Genomic DNA, 18,870 nt, shown 5'->3' with positions numbered 1-18,870 from the left:
AGTAGGCAAAAAGAGGCAGCCCACTGCCCACTGGTGCCTCACATGGCTCAGGCCTTCAACCACAGCACTCTGCCCTTTCCCAAGTCTGCCCACAGTCCCGGTGCACCTACCTGCCAGCCTGGGTCTCACTGACTCCAAACCAGCACAAGCGTCTTGAGCGTGTCTCAAGAAGGTCTTTATTTCTTTACAAATCCTGGGGATTGCTGTGTTGTGACCCTGTTTTTAGCTTTCCAGAGTCACAAAAATGCTCGTGAAATGCTTTTGGGGCCTTCTGAGAAAAGAGTTTTTAGGTGAGTGAAGCAGGACCTTAAAGGAAAAATTTTTTCTTACCTGATCTCCTAGGAAGCCAACCGAATTGCATCATAAACTCGTACTATATTATTATTCAAACCACATATTAAGAGCGATACTTTTTTCAGTGCTGCATAACACTTCAGCTTTTGATTTCCTCAGGAGAACACAAACCCTTTCACAGTCTCCTCAAAACCAGCAATTGTGTACTGCAAAATCATAATCTTGGTGATTTTTGAGCTGTGAAGTGATGTGCTCAGCAAGTTACGTGTCCACTGCTCCCCTGGTTGCACACAGCCATCTCCCCCTTCTCCCCACTTCCCCAGGGAAGATCTCCACTCTGGACAAGCCATGTGAAGATGTAGTAAGGAGGGAGAGGGAGACAGGGTCAGTAGGATGGGGTGAGAAGTGGTTGAGCAGAGTGAGGCAGGCTCCCGAGTGTCATTTCCATGCCATCTTCCTCTGTCCACGCTCTCCCAAGAGAGGCAATGACAGTGGTCATGGCCATGCATTCCATCTCTGGGCACAATCACAGGGTGGGAGCAGCCCCCAGAAGAGGAATCAGTGGGGGTGGTGGGTTTGCCCACCCCAGGAAGGGCTGTGACAGGGTGGAGGCTGATGACAACTGTGGATATCACTTGAATGGGATATCCATTTTAAAAACCCATATTTGTTCTTTTACCCCCAGTCCTGCTGCCACGTCTGAACAGCCCTGCCCAGCTCTCCCGGCTTCCCTCCACGGCCAATTTTTCCACACCTTGTATTTTTGATGGTCTTCATATTTGTTGCAATGGCCACAGTCTCAGTGCCCCACTGTTCTCATCCTAGCTGGCTTTTCTAAGATCGCACCTTCCAGGACCTGGGGAGTATCCAGGAAGGTAATTTCGTCCATTTACTTTTAGTCAGCGTGGCAGGACAGAGAAGTGAGAAACAGCAAAGTCAAGGTGACTTTCGTTCAAGCAGGGCAATGACTTTGGGGTGTATTGAGCAGTCTGCCAGGCACAGGCCGTGCATCCCAGGCACGGCCCCATGGGAGTGCTCGACTGCGCTGATTCTGAAGCTGCTGTCCCAACAAAAACCAAGGTGCTTGCAGATTTTAAATCATCAGAATCAGAGGCTGGTGGAGGTGGCAGAAGTCCACGATTAAACGGGTTATCTACAACATACATAAGCCCAGGCAGCAGCTGAGCTTCACGGCAGCGTGGGGCTTCACGCCCATCCCCAGCATGTGATTGGGAACAGAGTGGGCTGCAAAGCCTGGATAATCCTGTGACACCTGGGAGCAGGGCACCCCACACCCCAGTGAGGCTGGGGGCTGTGTGATCTGGATCTGACCTCAGAAGGAAGGGAAATTAGGGGTGAAAATACTCATACAACAAACATACTCCCTCCAAATGTTGGAGAGGCCTTCAGCTGTGGAGCGGAGCAGAAGCTGCAGCTGACACAGAACAGGAAGAGATTTTATTGCAAAGCAAAACATGGATTCGCTCATGCACACCAAAGCACTCATGCCCACACACTCTGAAGCACCAAGACCCTTGTATCTATCTTGCTTGGCCAGTATTTCCCGCATTGCCTGGTAGGTTTGAGGGTACTGATTGTCTGGTCCTCACCATGCCCTCCAGCCACGTGCCCAATCTTGGCCCATTGCCTTTGTGCTAGGCATGGCTCAAAGGCAAAACCAAGCCAAACAGGGTGAAATAAAAAAGCAGATGGGCTGAACGTATTTGCATTAGAGGAAAACAATACAAAGCACAAAAAGATGCCAGTAAGCAGCCTCCTGCTGTTTTCTATAGCAGGTGCCTAAATACCAGTGTGATGTTGGGGATGCAATGTAGAAGGCTGTAATTTTGATGCCATTTCTAACAAACCAGTGTGTAAAGTATCACCTGCTAAAATTGACATTTTCAGTTCATCAAGCCCACACTGAGGGCATCAATGGACCTAACTGAGGGTCTTACTGAGCCACTAGTGGTAATTTTGGACAGAGTTAGGAAAACCAGGGTAATTCCAAAGGACCAAAGTACAGAAGTCACTCCAGTCATTAAAAAAATGAACTACCTGACCCAGATGACTCTAGATTACTGATAATACTAGAAAAAAAGTAACAGAATGCTTAATTTGGATTCTGTCAGAAAAAAATTAAAGATTTTAAAATGCATGTGATACTGACCAGCGTTGCCACACGGAAAGCAAGTATCACTATGCAAACTTGTCATCACTTTTCAGCAAGATTGCACATCTGATCCAGATCAGCACCACTGGCATGAAATCCTTACTTGGAAGCTGGCAGGTGATAATGATAGCAGCATTTGCATAAATCACAATATTGCCGCAGAGTGGGATGTAATAATCTGTTCTCCATGTCCACAGAAGAAGGAGACTCATAGTTCCTGTCGAAGATCTTTCCAGATGTACTTTTTACGTTGTCCTAGAATATGTACCTCGGCATGCCAAGCCAGTCTATTTATATTCCCGCATTGCTAAGGACACACCAAATGTACCGATAGCAAAGGTGTGCCTGTTAGCCAGGAGATCCACTGCCGGGGCCTTTGCAGTAGGAATTCCTAGGAATGGTAATGATAAGAGGTGTTTACTAAGAAAAAGGAAGGGTAACACTGAGCTTGGTAGGGAAGTGAAGGGGCAGTTAATTTGTAGGGATGGTTTAGAATTGCCAGAATAAAAGGCCCCATTGCAGCAAGATTTGCTTTAATGCAGCAAAATTTCCTTTACTACAGAGAAATACAAAGTCATTTGTCACTTAGGAGGAAAGGGCAGTCTTGTCACTTATTACTCTGAAAATTCACTTGCCACCCTCAAACTTCGTCAGTAGTAATTTGGGATTCACTTCGAGGCCATTGATTAAAGCTCTGAAGCTGGTGGTGCCTGGAGGAATCCCACAGAAGCCCAGCAGCCCTTCGCTGATGATTCGCCCCAGCCAACCAACAATTGGGTACCCCAGGATGCCTCATCAAGGCACTGAACCAACACTGCTACCTGCTCCTGGGGCGTTGCCATGGACATCCTTGTCAGGGCAAACAGATTACATCTCTGCCTTTCCCCCGAGTAGCCAGACCTGTCATCTCAAGGGATGAATTCAGGCTTGTTTGTCAAGGCGGATTTTCCATGGCATCAGGTGGAAAGCAGTGTTTATATCCCACCTTCTAATTCCTCTGGCTAGGCACTTCATCCTAATGAGGAGGGACGGAATCTCAGCAAACCAGGGCTTCCAAGTCCTTGCAACAGGGAAACCCTGCAGACCAGCTGCTGTTTTACATGCACAGCCCTCAACATCAGAGTTAACTCTGCTATGTCTCTCTCAGGGATGTAATTGAGACAGGCATCCTCAGATGGCCATTGAACTCAAGGTCTCAGCTCTGTGACCCAAGGCCACCAGCTCACAGAGCCTGGGGCTCTGGGAGGAGCAGGGAGCCCAGCCCTCATTTCACATACCACACTCTCTTCACACACAAACAGCTCTGGGCAGGAGCACCCTGAGAGTCATTGCCCAGCTGGGTTATTAAACGTATCTTTTATCTCTTTAACCAATATTCCCCCCAACATCCACCAGTGCTTGGCCAGCCGCCAACACTTCTTTTATGCTTAAGGACTCTAAGGCAATCCCAGAGACTCCAGGCTAGTATCTCCAGGCCCAGTTCTGCTCTCAGCATGCCCTGGGGCGGACAAGCTGTTTGTGTCACATACAATCCACTTCCTCATACAACACCCCCCGCCCCCTCGCACATATCTGCCTACGCATCAGAGACTCATCTGCTCCCCGAGAACCAGGTCAGAGAAGAGCTGCTGGCAAGATGCTCCCGTGCCAGGAATTATTTTCTTTCCCAAGGGACGCTGGACTTGCCCACTTGGCAGTGCTTTATCTACCTTGAAGGGGTGGGTGCATCTGCAGAGCTGCCCAGGGTACATCCGCCTTGTCCCCTCTGCTGCCAGAGGCTGGGGGCTCAGCCACAGCCCTGCAGACAAGGCGTGTGCTCCTGGGAATGGGGGAAGCGATTTTGCCTGTTGCCCCATCGCTGCCAGCTCACACAAGCACACTCTGCACCATTGCAACAGAGCTGACCACAGCTTTGTTGCAATTCCTAAGAACTTGTAAGACAGGAAGGCCTAAAGGGCCAGAGATGGAGACTGACTCATCACCATGCCTATGGTCCTGCCTGGGGTGTGCAGAGTCCCTCCAGTCTGACAGGGTAACTGGTTCCCCTCCAGGAGCTCCTACCATCGCCCAGACATGCCAAGTTAATTCTGCTTCCAGCTATTTCTACACTGATTGTGCCACCACCAGCTCCGAGAGCTGCTGGAATAAAGAAAAGCAGCACTGGTTCCTCCACACAGCCCCCCAGCGCTACACACCAGCATCTCCTGCGAGCACAGGGACACCTGTGCAGGCTGAGCCCTTCCATCACCTGCCTGGAGGCAATTTGTTCACAACAGGCATGCTCAGAGCCCTGACATGGAGCCATTTCAATAAGACAACTGTGGTTTTATGTTGCTCCCATGGATGCGTAGCTGCCTTTCCCAGGATGTAAAGAAAGGTGAGAAAAACTACAGACAGGGAAGCTGACTCTGAACCAGGGAGGCTGCTCACCCAGGGCTGCTGTGCCTGAAAAAGAGCTAGTCCCAACTCGTCCACTGGTCCTTTTTAGCCTTGCAGGTCGGGGCTTGACATGCGTGTGGGACTGCCTGCATCCCTGGGAGTGCCTCCCTGCTCTTGCCACTGCCCTGTGATTCAGGGCTTAGGACTGTAGTGAGATCTGGAATGAGCTTTATTGTTCCTGTAAGCCGCACACGCTCTGGGCAACGCAGCAGGTGTTGCACAATTGACTTCATTTTATCTGAACCAGCAATTATGCTGTTGTTGCTCAGCTTCAGCGGAGAGAACGCCTGTCGGATCACTACCATGCTCTGCATCCCAGCAGGTCTTCTGGAGTAAATGCCACACTTCAGTTGTTGACAGTGTCCACTGATGAAGACCCCTCGACCCCTCGACAATCATGCTTTCCTACCCTTCCTGCTAGCAAGCCTTAAATTTTCATCTTCTTGGCCTAAGCATACAGAACAGTTATTCACTTTCCTGTTTGCACGTGCCTAAAAAATATATTTTAAGGCTTTTTATTGAGTATCTGCTTGGTCTTCTAGATAGGCATTCTTTCAGCCTTTCATTGCAGCCCATGGTGTCTAGACTTCCATTCACCCTTGTTTCTCACCTTAGGATCATTTCCATCCACTCCACAGAAGGGAGAGGGCCTTTCTGACCTTAATAAGGCATGCATATCTTAAGGAATTGCAAAGGGAGCATTTTCTGTCCTTCTCCATGCTGTGCTAGGATATTTCAGGGTGGCAAAGTACGTCCCAAACACTATCATGCTAGAACTGCTGTAGCAATCAAACGCAATGCTGTCGTGCTGCTGGAGCAGTCAGCATCACACAGGACTTGCTTGAACTCACATGCAAGATGCAGTCAAGCCCTATGTTTTCAACAGACTCAGACAATGTTTTCCACCTGTGTTAACATAGAGCTGCCTTTCTGCTTTGAGAAGATTGTCATCATGATTCACCCTGCAGCAGAATATCGCTGGATCTCAGGGCTTACCAGCCCCGCATCTGGGTTTGCTGCCTGAATCCTCAGCCAAGCAGGAGGCAGTGCTTGGCCACACAGGGATGTGGGACCCATGTGAGCTGAAGGAGCTCTCTCCTGTCTGGTCGCTCTTGGGCTCAGGGTGCTGCCATATCATCCAGCGCAGCCACTACTGGAGAGCAAACTGCACGGAGCACCTACAGGCTGGAGGTATGCCCCGGCTCCTCTGTCTCACTGCTAAACCATGCTGATAAGAGGATTATGGGCAGAGCAACTGTACGAGGATAGAGTGAAGGGTAAGCAGGGCAGGCACTCTTGCAACTTCTTCAGGAAGCTCCTGGCTGAGGTTAAAGACCAGGACAGGAGCCCTGTTCCTGAAGCGCTCCTCTTCATCTGATGCTTGCTTGTGCCACTCCAAGCTAGGCCTAAAGTGCACGGCACTGAGCTTCCTCCATGAACCTAAAGCATAGCTGTGGTCTCATCTACCTTCCCAAGAGAGCCATGTCCCCAAGCTGCCCTGTGACACTATTTTCTCTGTCTGGAACAGTCTGGGTGTAGCTGAGATTTGAAAAATGGGAACAATAGTTTGGGCTTTCCATAGTGAACAGAGGTGGAGACTCAAGTGTGGGTGGGGTGTTCCAGCCTGGACTCTGAAGAGTTCATCTCTTCCCCCCCCCCCCCCCGGTTTCAGCTCTGGGTGCTTTTAGGTGTGGCAGACTTTATTGTGTTTCTGGAACACAGCTGTTTGAGAGGCTTTGTTTAGGGAACTGCAAGCTCGGCTGACAGTGGTGCCTGTACCGGCAGGCACCTGCCTGTACAGATGCTGATCCCAGGAGATCCGTGGGCAGCAGCAAGTAGGGGCTCCCCTGCAGCGTGTGGGGCTCTGCCCCTGGGATATCCTCCATCTGTTTTTCCCATTCTTCTTTCAAGATATGGTTGAATTCTGACTCATTAGTCTAAAATTCACCTTGCTTGATTTTGTACCTCTCTGGGTGCCGGTGCAGGGTCCAACTCCTTTCAGAGCAATGATGAATTGGATTCTATGATTCTGTGAAAATGTTTCCAAGCAACACCTGCAACCTTGTGATTGCTGATGTGGTCTGAAAATATTTACAGGGTCTTCTTCGCCATGTGGGTAACATCTCTGTGAGGGAAGGGTCACCTCAGGACAGATTTTCTTCCAGCCAGGGTGAGCTCAGCCCACGCTGTGTGCTTGCAGGCTGCTGCTACCAGCATCTGGCAGGCTGCTGAGCAGTTAGGCACTGACAAGATGCAGCCCATTGGTGCTCCCTGGATTTAGCCAGCTGTTCTTAAGCATTTCTGAAAAGCTTAGACATCTGTTTGGGCTTTTCAGATCAGAGGTACATGGAGAGGCGTAGCTCTGGATGACTCACGGCTCCCTTGTCAGTCATTGCAGCTCTGCTCGTTCAACAGAACAGCATCTGAATGGTTATTTTCGCAGTGAGCACGCTTTTGCAGCAATGATGAATCAGGGATGTTTCACCTTCAACTCTCTGCCAGAATGATATATAAACAGATCCAGGCATCTCTTGGAGACGTTTCATATGCTTTTACGCCACCAGATTGCTGTACAAACCTTCTAAAGCTGAGTGAACCACACAATCCTTGCACAGACGCCTGAAAGGCTGCTCAATACCTTGCTCCGATGCTTATGCTTCCAGTTGCTGCTGCGAAGTGTTCATGCTATAAAATGCCTCAGAACCGTGAAAGCAAGGAGGGTGCTAGGAGGCACCCATTCAGAAGTGATGCTTCGGCAAAAATTTTCACAGGGAAAGATGATCCCATCACTCCTTTTCACACCAATTAACTTTTGTGGCTCAAATTTTGATGCCTCAGTGCTACCAGTTACTCTCTCACTCTCATGGGCTGTCTGCATCAGCATAGTCTGTGTTATCTAGTGATTTCTGAGGTGACTCAAAGGACATTTATACCATGGGCAGAAGTTTAGGCATTTCCACAGCTATCCAGTGGCCACAGCATCTGGTCCAAGTTCAGCCACACTCACAACCTGCAGCACCTCTGTGAAAAAAAAACCAACTTTTCTCATCAGCTTCATTAAACCCATTCTGACTGTTTGGCTCAGCCATTTCTGCAGGTCTCAGAATGTGTTGCTTAGACACCAGCACAGGCTTCACAGCAGTACCACTGCTTTCAGTCACTTTATACATCTTAATCAGCAAAGGTGACACCTTCCAGGTGACTCAGGCACAAAGAAACGCCTACGTGGGTGGATAATTTAGGTCCAGCTTTCGGCTTTCAAAGCAATCTGAGAGATGACAGCACCTTTCAGTGAAAACTCATTAAGCTGGAGGGCTCGGGCAGAGGCAGGTCTGTTTCTGCATAATGCAGTGAGCATTTTGGAGGGGGGAGGAAGGAAAGAATGGATACATTATTCACTGTAGCAAAGCCAGACACCAGTGAAGTTACGCAGAGAGACCCCCTTTGAGGTTGTCCAAGTTCTCCCCATCCCCTCACTGGTCATCTCATAAAGCTTTGTGAAATTAAATCAGAACCATGGCAGTAAAACAGAGCCCGGCTGTAGAAGGAGGAGCCCAGTGGCAGGCAGGGCTTTCAGACACAGCCTCGGGGTGTACCTGTCCTTGAGGGACTTGGCAAAGGACAGGACAAAATTCTCCTGCTTCTTTCTCACTGATCTGCAAAGAGGCCAGGAAAGCTTGTGCTTGGCTCTGAAGCATTTCCTCTGCCCGTGTTCTCTCCAGAACTTCTCTTAGGTGTTCCTCGGGGGCCTTGGATGGCTGGCAGAGACCCAGCTCCACGCTTTCCCAGAGGTCACATCAGTGCCTCCACCCACCAGGAGGGAAGACCTGAGCCGGGTTCTTTACTGGTTTTCCTTCTTCAGCCCCCCAGTCTGCCCTGGTTACTGCTGGACGGTGCCTCGCAGCAGCAGGAGATCCAGCAAGAAGGTGCCCCTCAGCAGAAGCCCCTCTGCCTGGACTGGGAAGGGTGGCAGGACCAGCCCTGCTGCCCCGTGCCCTTCCCTCGAGGGGACGCTGCGGGGCAGGGAGCGGGGGATGCTCCCACCGGCTGCCGGGCAGTAGACCCGCATCTATGCAAATCTATGCAAATACACGCCATGCTTACAGTTTTATACAGTGTCACGGAGCCATCTCGGGCGGGGCGGCCCGCCCCGGTGCCGCCCCCGGTATAAACGGCGGCAGGGCCGTGCCGGGGAGCGGAGCTGCGGCAGAGGCAGCGGCGGGGGCAGGTCCAGCGGCGGCATCATGGTGAGTGCCGGCCCCGGGCTCCCCATCCCGGCCCGCGGGTGCCCCAGGAGCGGGGGGAGCGCTGGCGGGCCCCCTCCCGGAGCTGACTGCGGGGGTTCGGTGGGGCGGCGGCAGCCGGGAGCGCTCGCTGTGCCTGCCCTGCCCGCTCCCAGACCCCGCAGCCTCCCTCTCCTCAGCATCCCCCTGCACGGCCGCGAGCTTCTCGCACCTACGTGTACGAGCCGAGGGGCCGCCAGCCAAACCCTGCCGCGTCTCACCTCTCCTCCCTTCTGTTTTTTAATAGCGACGGTTCCTGCCCATCTCCCGGGGTGGCAGCTCCGGCTGGGGGTGAGCCCAGACTGCCACCCCCGGGCTGCGCACCCACAGCTCGGATAAGCTGTAGCTTCACCCGCTGCCCCGCAGCGCGGCTGCCCAGGGACACGGGTGGGCAGCGCTGTGAGCGACCCTCCGGGCTGTCCAGCTGCTGTGGTCCGAACTGTGACCTCCTGAGGTCTCCAGCTGCTCTGGAGAGCATCCCAGCCCCAGGGTTTGCCAGGGCATCCTGTCCTGCAGGGCCGTGCTCCCTGCCCTTCCTGAGCCAGACCTTGCCATGAAGAAGACAGAGTCTGCTGGCTGGTGACCAGCACTGCTGCATCCCTGGCGCTGTGGAGCTCTGCCTAGCATGCTGTCACCACTGGGTCCCGCAAAGCCGGTCCTGGCTGCTGCTTGTTGGCGGATGAAGTACAGTGATCAGCAGAACCTTCTGCCCTCTGCCCTGTTTCACAAGGTCCTTGGCCAGGGAGGAACCTTTCATCATCTCTTCTTCCTTGTGGCCATCCAGAGGTGCTTGCAGCTGCATCAATGTTTGCTGGGCACTTCTGCTGAGGATCCTGGAGCTTCCACAGGACCTACTGTTGGCTCCTTGTGTTACAGAACCCTTATGGACCTGCTGGGAGGTATAAGAGGGGTGTCATTTTGCCTCTCATTGCACCTCAGCTTTGGGAAAGGTGGGGACATGAACTTCCACCTCTCACTATGGCTGTCAAGAGATAATTTTTCTGTCATCCCTTGCTGCCACTGTTGCTTCTGAAACGCAGCACAAAAAGCACTGTGGATGCACAGAGCCAGGACTTTCTGCAACCCATGCAGCTTCCTTGGACAGCAATTGCTGCTATGCTGCCGAGTGCAAAATGGCTGGCTCCACCGGCTGCCTGCCAGCTGACTCACAGCGGGGCACCCGTAGCTCTGGAAATCCGGTTTGGTTTGGATGCTCCTCTACCTTGGTTGTGCCCAATGACGCATCTGAGCTCTTGGCAACCGCAGAGTTGAGGCAGTGGATATTTTGGTTCTTGTCAAAAAGGGTGCATGGGTGTCTCACCTGGAGGAGTGAGGCTGCAGAACCCACCTCAGCCTGGCTTCCCCTAAGGGACCCAAAGCTGCCCTTGAAGCCCTGACCTAGGGAACCTCAGCCGTTCAGTTCAGTTAAAAAGTGTAGCTCATGCTTCCTCCTCCTCCAGAGCTAATTTAGGGAAGCTGAGCCTCAGAGCATGGCAACTGTTCACTGCTGCAAATCCCCCCTTGCTGGGCGCTCATCCTTGGTGTTGTCACCTCCTCAGCTCCAAGAGTGATGTCATTTCAGCCTGCAGTCCTGTTGTTGGAATAGCAACAGGGGCCATACCAGCTGCTGCAGGGCCCAGCCCTTGATTCATGTAGGTGTTCAGGCAATGGAGAAGATGCTCACTGAGTGCTTTCGAGGGCTGTGGGCAGGGGCAGTCCAGGGAATGAGCTGATTTGGTGTCCCTGGCTCCAGCTGATGGGTCACCATCACCCTGGGCCCCTGAGGTGGGTGGTGCAGTGATGGAAGAGAGAGCACCTGATCTGGGAGAGGGGAGCAGACTGGGATGGACACAAGGCACCTGGGCTATAGGGCAGTACAACCTGCGTAAGCTAATGAGGGCCTGAGCTGCCCTGCCTGGGTCATGCACCACTGCAGTGATTGCATTTGCAGTCCTGGCTGAGATCTGACCCTGCCTCCCTCTCCCCAGCGTGAGTGCATCTCCATCCATGTCGGCCAGGCCGGCGTCCAGATGGGCAACACCTGCTGGGAGCTGTACTGCCTGGAACACGGCATCCAGCCTGACGGGCAGATGCCCAGCGACAAAACCATTGGTGGAGGGGATGACTCCTTCACCACCTTCTTCTGTGAGACTGGGGCTGGGAAGCATGTCCCGCGGGCCATCTTCGTGGACCTGGAGCCCACCGTGATTGGTGAGTATACTTCAGTTGGGCAGTGATGGTGGTCACCACCTCTGGGAACAACCCACTATGGGACAGCCCCTAGGGTGGCTCCTGCCACCTTCCCTCAGGGTCAGGTGGCAAATCTCTGACGTTGTGCTAACCTCTCCAGATGAGGTTCGTGGAGGAGTGTACCGCCAGCTATTCCACCCTGAACAGATGATCACTGGCAAGGAGGATGCTGCCAACAACTATGCCCGTGGGCACTACACCATTGGCAAAGAGATCATCGACCAAGTGCTGGACAGGATCCGGAAGCTGGTAGGTGACCATGGAGAGGGAATGTGTGTCCCTGAGCTGGGCACCAGCATCCTGCTGGAGGTGTGTGCATGGGATGAAGCCTGCTGTGGCCTGGGAGGGATATGCAGCTGCCAAGTTGAAACTTTCCTCCAGCAGAGTCATTGCTGGCGGCAGTCTCACTTGATTCTCTCCACAGGCTGACCAGTGCACTGGACTCCAGGGCTTCCTCGTGTTTCGTAGTTTTGGAGGAGGAACCGGCTCTGGATTCACCTCCCTGTTGATGGAGCGGCTCTCCGTTGATTATGGCAAGAAGTCCAAGCTGGAGTTCTCCATCTACCCTGCTCCACAGGTCTCCACTGCTGTAGTGGAGCCGTACAACTCCATTCTCACCACACACAGCACCCTGGAGCACTCAGACTGTGCTTTCATGGTGGACAATGAGGCCATCTACGACATCTGCCGCAGGAACCTTGATATTGAGCGCCCAACCTACACCAATTTGAACAGACTCATCAGTCAGGTCGTCTCATCCATCACAGCGTCACTGAGGTTTGACGGGGCCCTGAATGTTGACCTGACGGAGTTCCAGACCAACCTTGTGCCTTACCCTCGCATCCACTTCCCCCTGGCCACCTATGCTCCTGTAGTTTCGGCTGAGAGAGCTTATCACGAGCAGCTGTCAGTGGCTGAGATCACCAACTCCTGCTTTGAGCCAGTCAACCAGATGGTGAAGTGTGACCCTCGCCACGGCAAGTACATGGCCTGCTGCCTGCTGTACCGTGGGGATGTGGTGCCCAAGGATGTCAACGCCGCCATCGCCACCATCAAGACCAAGCGCAGCATCCAGTTTGTGGACTGGTGTCCCACAGGCTTCAAGGTGGGCATCAACTACCAGCCGCCCACAGTGGTGCCAGGGGGAGACCTGGCCAAGGTGCAGCGCGCCGTCTGCATGCTGAGCAACACCACGGCCATCGCCGAGGCCTGGGCTCGCCTAGACCACAAGTTTGACCTGATGTACGCCAAGCGAGCCTTCGTGCACTGGTACGTGGGCGAGGGCATGGAGGAAGGGGAGTTCTCCGAGGCACGGGAAGACATGGCTGCTCTGGAGAAGGATTATGAGGAGGTCGGCCTGGACTCCTATGAGGATGAAGAGGAGGGCGAGGAATAAAGAAGCCCCTGCCGAAAAGGACCACATTCTTTTCCATGTTACCTGCAGAAACCCTTTGCAATAAACCATTTCAGAGCGTTCATGTCTCCTAGTGACCCCTCAGCTGTATCAGTTTCTTGCCAGGTCAGGCGTGTGGTGAGTGCTTCTGCTCTGCTGCTGGTTTTGCTATGCTTCCTCCCAGCACATGGCCATGAGATCCACTATCTGGCAGTGCCTCTGCCCCGTCCCTGCTTGTGCCTGCTGATGCTCTGCCATGCCCCTGGGGCACATGGCCCCACACTGCTTGCCCATGTTCTCCATTGGCTATGTGCTGAGCCTTCTCCCTGCCCTGCCCAGTGGTCAAGAGTCCAAACATTGTCTCCTGGCTCCAGCTGCAAATGGGAGATTTCTGTTACCCATTATCCAGCACGCTGGGTCCAGAGATTAGTTTTCCCTGCTTACCACTAATGCTCCAGCTGTATTGACCTACAGAGGCTGTCCTCCCTTGCCCTCCTCCCAGCATGCACCTGTGTCAGCTAGGGGGGAAAGTGTGAGCCGGCCCCGTGCCGCACCAATCCCTGGAGCACAGCCAGGCACTCGTCTCACTGCACAAGGCTGCTGGCGCTGCTCCCCATGCCTGTGACCAAGAGCCTTGGGTGCAGACTGAGCAGTGCCTGCTGCTGCACCAGGGCAGGAGTTGCTGCTCTGATCCCACTGCAGAGACACCTTCTTCCCATGTCTTCACAGAGACCTGACTGCTGCCAGAAGCACGTAGGAGTTGGAATTGTGCTCTTTTCCTTTTCTCTTAAAGATTATTTTGCATCTCTGATCCGGACCCTGCTGCAGACGGACACAGCAGTGCTTTCTAGCACACTCCTGAGCCGCAGAGCCCTGTCCCCGCGGGCAGGGATAGCCGTGTGAGCCCGTGCCCTGGCAGCAAGGACAGAATCACTGCTGCACACAGTGTGCGAGGCTGGGGCAGCGGGCTCTGCTTTTGCCCCAGCCAGCAGCCTGGCTGGTGTTCTATGCATCCTCAGCAGCAGGACTGGTTGTGCTAGCTAGGGCTTGAACAGAGCTGCTTTGGAGTGTAGTCACAAGTCATTAATGGCAAGTGGGCTGCAATGACCCTATTTTTGCAGCTGGGCCTCAGCTCAAATTTGTCACACTGATCTGCAATCTCATGGATATGTTGTCCCCACCAGGAGGGCCAGGCATTACCAAAGTGCTGATGGAAAGGAATGTTTGAGGGCACTCTAGTCTCCAGAGCCTGAGGTGTTTCTCTAACATGTTTCTCCTCCGTTCTCCTGCTGTAGAGGTCCAGGTGGTCTTGGCGTCCCTCTAAATCCTAGGGGTCCTGCAGTGCGGGATGGCTGGTGGCAGAGCTGGGTAGAGGCTGCTGAACCTGCTCCTGACGCCCATCCTGGTGGCTGAGCATCACCTGTACCCCCGAGAGCTGGAGCCCGGACCTCCTGCCCGCAGCCTGCCTGGGTGCCCCCCGTTTTTCTCCCAGCAGAGGAGGGACATTAACCCTGGCCCCTGCGCCTTGGGGCTCCTACGCAGCCGGGAGGAACACAGCCAGTCCCCCGCTGCCCCCAGAAGCGGGTACTCCCGCCCCGTATGCAAACATACCCAAATGAGGGGGCGGGACGGCACAAGCCCCTCCCACCTATAAGAGGGCGCTGCGGAGGAGCCTGCGACAGCCGCAGCTTCGCGCAGAGCTGCGACGCACGGAGCCGTCGGGAGAGTCCGCACCGCCACCCGCACCATGGTGAGCGCGGCGGGGGGGGCGCCCCGAGTCCCCCCTTAGCCCCGGCGGAGCCGCCGCCTCGTCCTTCCCCGCCGTGACCTTGGGCAGCCCCGCCGGCGCCGCTCCGAGGGCAGCCGGGACCCCCGGGCTCCTGCCCGGTGCCCATAGCACCGCCTCCGCTCCTGGGGCGGCTGAGACCCCCGCCACTGCCGCGGGGAGGGGGACGCTGGGGGCAGAGGAGGGGGTGACCCCCCTGGTGGGGAGCGGTGGCCGCGGACAGACGGGGACAGCTGCGGGGGGAGGCGCCAGCCGGGCACCGGGGGCCGGAGCTGCGCCCTCGCTGGGGCGCACCCGGGGCAGCGGCCGCGGGTCCCTCCCCGCCGTCCCGCGGGGTCTCGTCCCTCCCGTCTGTCCCATCGCACGGGGTTCTCGTCCCTCCCATCCCGCGGGGCTCCCGTCCCTTCCATCCCATCCGTCTCGTCGCGCGGAGCTCCCGTTCGTCCCCTCCGTCCTCGTCCCGCGGGGGTCCCGTCTACCCCGTCGCACGGGGTTCTTGTCCTGTCCCTCCCGTTCCTCCGTCCCGTCCCGCGGGTTCCCGGCCCTCCCGCGGGGGTCTGGCAGCGGCGGAGCGGTCCGGGGCCGCCGTCCAAACCGGGCAGCGGCCGCTGCCCCCACCCGGGGCTATATTTAGCGGCTCGGGAAGGGGACGGGGCCGTGCCAGGAGGCGCAGAGCAGCCTCGCAGCGCTGCCCGGGCTCTGTCGAGGACCCTGCCCCGGGCAGCCCTTCCTGCCGGAGGGCTGAGGCTGCCCCTGCCCTCCCGAAGGAAGCAGGAGTCCTCGTGCCCGGCCCTGGACCGGGGCACGATGCCCATCGCTGGTGAGAGCACTGTGCAGTCGGAGGACGCGAAAACAAAGAGCCTTGGAGACCCCCAGGCTGAGTGGTGGTGTTCTGCCAGGAACAGCCGAGTGAGGATGCTAGGAATAGTGGAAGAGGAGGGACAGGGGACCAAGGACGTAGGGGCTAGTGGAGCAGGGATGCTAGAGGTAGCAGAAGAGGGATGCTAGGGATAGGGGAGCAAGGATGCTGGGGCTAGTGGAGGAGGGATGCGAGCGGCGGCAGGGCAGCTTTGCATCTGCAGGGTGGGAGTGCTGGGAGCACATCTGCAGCTCAAAGACTGCTCCCCAGCCCTTCAGATCACACGGGTTTTGCCGCACAGGGTTGGGTCTGTGGAGCCCAGGAGGTTTCTGTGCTATATTGGAGCTTGCTGGGCTTCACTGCAAACCCTCCCCTTACTGCCCCCACTGCCCTTTATCCCCAAGGTTGTTCATCCTAGAGAGCTGAGTGCTCGCCTGGCTCTGGAGCAGCAGGCAGGGGGTTTCCCATGTGCTAGCTGCACCGCATGGGTTAAGTATGTGGCCGCATCAGCTCAGTACCTTGCTGGGCTGGGGAAGAGCCCAGTGTGCTGCCAGGGCAGGGAAGCTGGGCCAGGCTCTGCTCCTCATGCTGCTGGAGGACAGCACTGGCCAGAGTCTGTGGGGCTAGTAGTCCACAGCGAGAGCTGGGCAGGAGGAATGCCAGAGCTGCCTTCCAGCCTATCACGGTGTCTGTGTGTGGCCGAGGGCAATGACAGCCACGTGGGGCCCCTCAGGGGCACACAGGAGGTCACCGTAAGGAAAATATGCTCCCTGGAGCCACTGGCTGAAGGAAGTCCTGTGTGGATGGCTGTGAGGCACTGGTATCAGGTAGAGCCTTCCCTGGGACGGGCAGGACAGAACTGTGCCAGGATCTGACCCTGCCTCCCTCTCCCCAGCGTGAGTGCATCTCTGTCCATGTCGGCCAGGCCGGCGTCCAGATGGGCAACACCTGCTGGGAGCTGTACTGCCTGGAACACGGCATCCAGCCTGATGGACAGATGCCCAGCGACAAAACCATTGGTGGAGGGGATGACTCCTTCACCACCTTCTTCTGTGAGACTGGGGCTGGGAAGCATGTCCCGCGGGCCATCTTCGTGGACCTGGAGCCCACCGTGATTGGTGAGTATACTTCAGTTGGGCAGTGATGGTGGTCACCACCTCTGGGAACAACCCACTATGGGACAGCCCCTAGGGTGGCTCCTGCCACCTTCCCTCAGGGTCAGGTGGCAAATCTCTGACGTTGTGCTAACCTCTCCAGATGAGGTTCGTGGAGGAGTGTACCGCCAGCTCTTCCACCCTGAGCAGCTGATCACTGGCAAGGAGGATGCTGCCAACAACTATGCCCGCGGACATTACACCATCGGCAAAGAGATCATTGACCAAGTGCTGGACAGGATCCGGAAGCTGGTAGGTGACTGCACAGGGGGACATGTCCTTCTGGACTGGGCTCCAGCATCCTGCTGGGATTTGGAGCACACTGCAAGCCCTGCTGTGCCCTATGAGGGCTCTGCAGCTTCCTGTGGCAGGTATGGACCATGTCCAGAAGGACTTCTGAACAGTCAGATGTTCACAAGGAGATGCATCTCAGAGCAATCTCATGTGTCTCTCTCCACAGGCTGACCAGTGCACAGGACTCCAGGGCTTCCTTGTGTTTCATAGCTTTGGAGGAGGAACCGGCTCTGGATTCACCTCCCTGTTGATGGAGCGGCTCTCCGTTGATTATGGCAAGAAGTCCAAGCTGGAGTTCTCCATCTACCCTGCTCCACAGGTCTCCACTGCTGTGGTGGAGCCCTACAACTCCATCCTCACCACGCACACCACCCTGGAGCACTCGGACTGTGCTTTCATGGTGGACAATGAGGCCATCTATGACATCTGCCGCAGGAACCTGGACATCGAGCGCCCCACCTACACCAACCTCAACCGCCTCATCAGCCAGATTGTCTCATCTATCACAGCGTCACTGAGGTTTGACGGGGCCCTGAATGTTGACCTAACGGAGTTCCAGACCAACCTTGTGCCCTACCCTCGTATCCACTTCCCCCTGGCCACCTATGCCCCTGTCATCTCTGCGGAGAAGGCCTATCACGAGCAGCTGTCAGTGGCTGAGATCACCAACTCCTGCTTTGAGCCAGTCAACCAGATGGTGAAGTGTGACCCTCGCCACGGCAAGTACATGGCCTGCTGCCTGCTGTACCGTGGGGATGTGGTGCCCAAGGATGTCAACGCCGCCATCGCCACCATCAAGACCAAGCGCAGCATCCAGTTTGTGGACTGGTGTCCCACAGGCTTCAAGGTGGGCATCAACTACCAGCCGCCCACAGTGGTGCCAGGGGGAGACCTGGCCAAGGTGCAGCGCGCCGTCTGCATGCTGAGCAACACCACGGCCATCGCCGAGGCCTGGGCTCGCCTAGACCACAAGTTTGACCTGATGTACGCCAAGCGAGCCTTCGTGCACTGGTACGTGGGCGAGGGCATGGAGGAAGGGGAGTTCTCCGAGGCACGGGAAGACATGGCTGCTCTGGAGAAGGATTATGAGGAGGTCGGCCTGGACTCCTATGAGGATGAAGAGGAGGGCGAGGAGTAAAGAAGCCCCTACCGAAAAGGACCACGCTCCTTTTCCATGTTACCTGCAGAAACCCTTTGCAATAAACCATTTCAGAGCATTCATGTCTCCTAGTGACCCCTCAGCTGTATCAGTTTCTTGCCAGGTCAGGCGTGTGGTGAGTGCTTCTGCGCTGCTGCTGGTGCTGCTATACTTCCTCCCAGCACTCTGTTCCAGGTCCAGCTTGCTCCCCATGCAGGTAAGAGCCCCCGGGTCCACTGCCGAGGACTCTGGCGCACATCCCACCCCGCTTGCTGCTCCAGTCAGGGGTGGGTATTGCTTCCTCATGTGGTACATGGCCCCGCCGTGCAGGACTGTGTTGTGTCCTGCAGCCCTGGGGAGCAGATTTAGCCTGAGCCGGAAAACATACACAGCTGCTGGGACTTCTTCCCATGTACAGCCACAGGGTAGATGGGCTTATCTGGAAGGAGAGTGGTTAAAGCAGTGGGCGAAGACTGGCACTCCTGTCCCTGTGGCCACAGTGTGGGGACAAGGGGTGTGCACAGCTCTGCGGTGCAGCAGGTGCACATCGTAAGGGCATCCAGCGTGACACGATCCCCCACGGCTGCTTTTCTGCTGTGTTGTGGTGAGAGGATTAAAGGAGGGGAGTGCTCCCGGTGAAACCACTTGTCTGCAGCTCTTTTATTTTCCCTCCCTCCTCCGCGGGCCACCCAACCGCTGCGTGTCCCAGTGACCCTATCCAGCCAAGGGTGGCTGTGCTGTCCCCAGGCTCTTCTTGTCCCCACCAGAGCAGGGCTGCTCTCCTTGTTTCCCAAGTTCTGGCATCTC

General features: G+C 55.6%; 2 protein-coding genes across 3 annotated transcripts; both read left to right on the top strand.

Moving 5' to 3' along the window:
- Nucleotides 1-9,013: 9,013 nt before the first annotated feature.
- Nucleotides 9,014-12,941, top strand: LOC104054509 (tubulin alpha-5 chain). The gene is made up of 4 exons (XM_054070770.1): nucleotides 9,014-9,153; nucleotides 11,178-11,400; nucleotides 11,540-11,688; nucleotides 11,864-12,941. The coding sequence occupies exons 1-4, from the start codon at nucleotides 9,151-9,153 to the stop codon at nucleotides 12,833-12,835; spliced, it is 1,347 nt and encodes a 448-aa protein (XP_053926745.1). The 5' UTR covers nucleotides 9,014-9,150; the 3' UTR covers nucleotides 12,836-12,941.
- Nucleotides 12,942-14,440: 1,499 nt separating this feature from the next.
- On the top strand, nucleotides 14,441-18,693 carry LOC104054507 (tubulin alpha-5 chain). Of its 2 annotated transcripts, none has more exons than XM_054070772.1 (4): nucleotides 14,441-14,582; nucleotides 16,373-16,595; nucleotides 16,735-16,883; nucleotides 17,092-18,693. In XM_054070772.1, the coding sequence occupies exons 1-4, from the start codon at nucleotides 14,580-14,582 to the stop codon at nucleotides 18,061-18,063; spliced, it is 1,347 nt and encodes a 448-aa protein (XP_053926747.1). In that variant the 5' UTR covers nucleotides 14,441-14,579; the 3' UTR covers nucleotides 18,064-18,693. The 2 variants fall into 2 exon arrangements, with proteins under 2 accessions (XP_053926747.1, XP_053926748.1); XM_054070773.1 differs by having other exon boundaries at nucleotides 14,488-14,582; nucleotides 16,403-16,595.
- The last annotated feature ends 177 nt before the right edge of the window (nucleotides 18,694-18,870 follow it).

The sequence above is a fragment of the Cuculus canorus genome, chromosome 6 (genome assembly GCF_017976375.1).
Source record: "Cuculus canorus isolate bCucCan1 chromosome 6, bCucCan1.pri, whole genome shotgun sequence".
NCBI classification, from domain to species: Eukaryota; Metazoa; Chordata; class Aves; order Cuculiformes; family Cuculidae; genus Cuculus; species Cuculus canorus.
Note: the sequence above shows the minus strand (reverse complement) of the source record. Positions and strands in the feature narration are given on the sequence as shown.

Bases quoted from the DNA above. Each gene is read 5' to 3' on its own strand.
- LOC104054509 (XM_054070770.1), top strand. The intron at 11,401-11,539 runs GTGAGTATACTT...TAACCTCTCCAG, and splicing joins CCTGGAGCCCACCGTGATTG to ATGAGGTTCGTGGAGGAGTG. The intron at 11,689-11,863 runs GTAGGTGACCAT...TTCTCTCCACAG, and splicing joins TGGACAGGATCCGGAAGCTG to GCTGACCAGTGCACTGGACT.
- LOC104054507 (XM_054070772.1), top strand. The intron at 16,596-16,734 runs GTGAGTATACTT...TAACCTCTCCAG, and splicing joins CCTGGAGCCCACCGTGATTG to ATGAGGTTCGTGGAGGAGTG. The intron at 16,884-17,091 runs GTAGGTGACTGC...CTCTCTCCACAG, and splicing joins TGGACAGGATCCGGAAGCTG to GCTGACCAGTGCACAGGACT.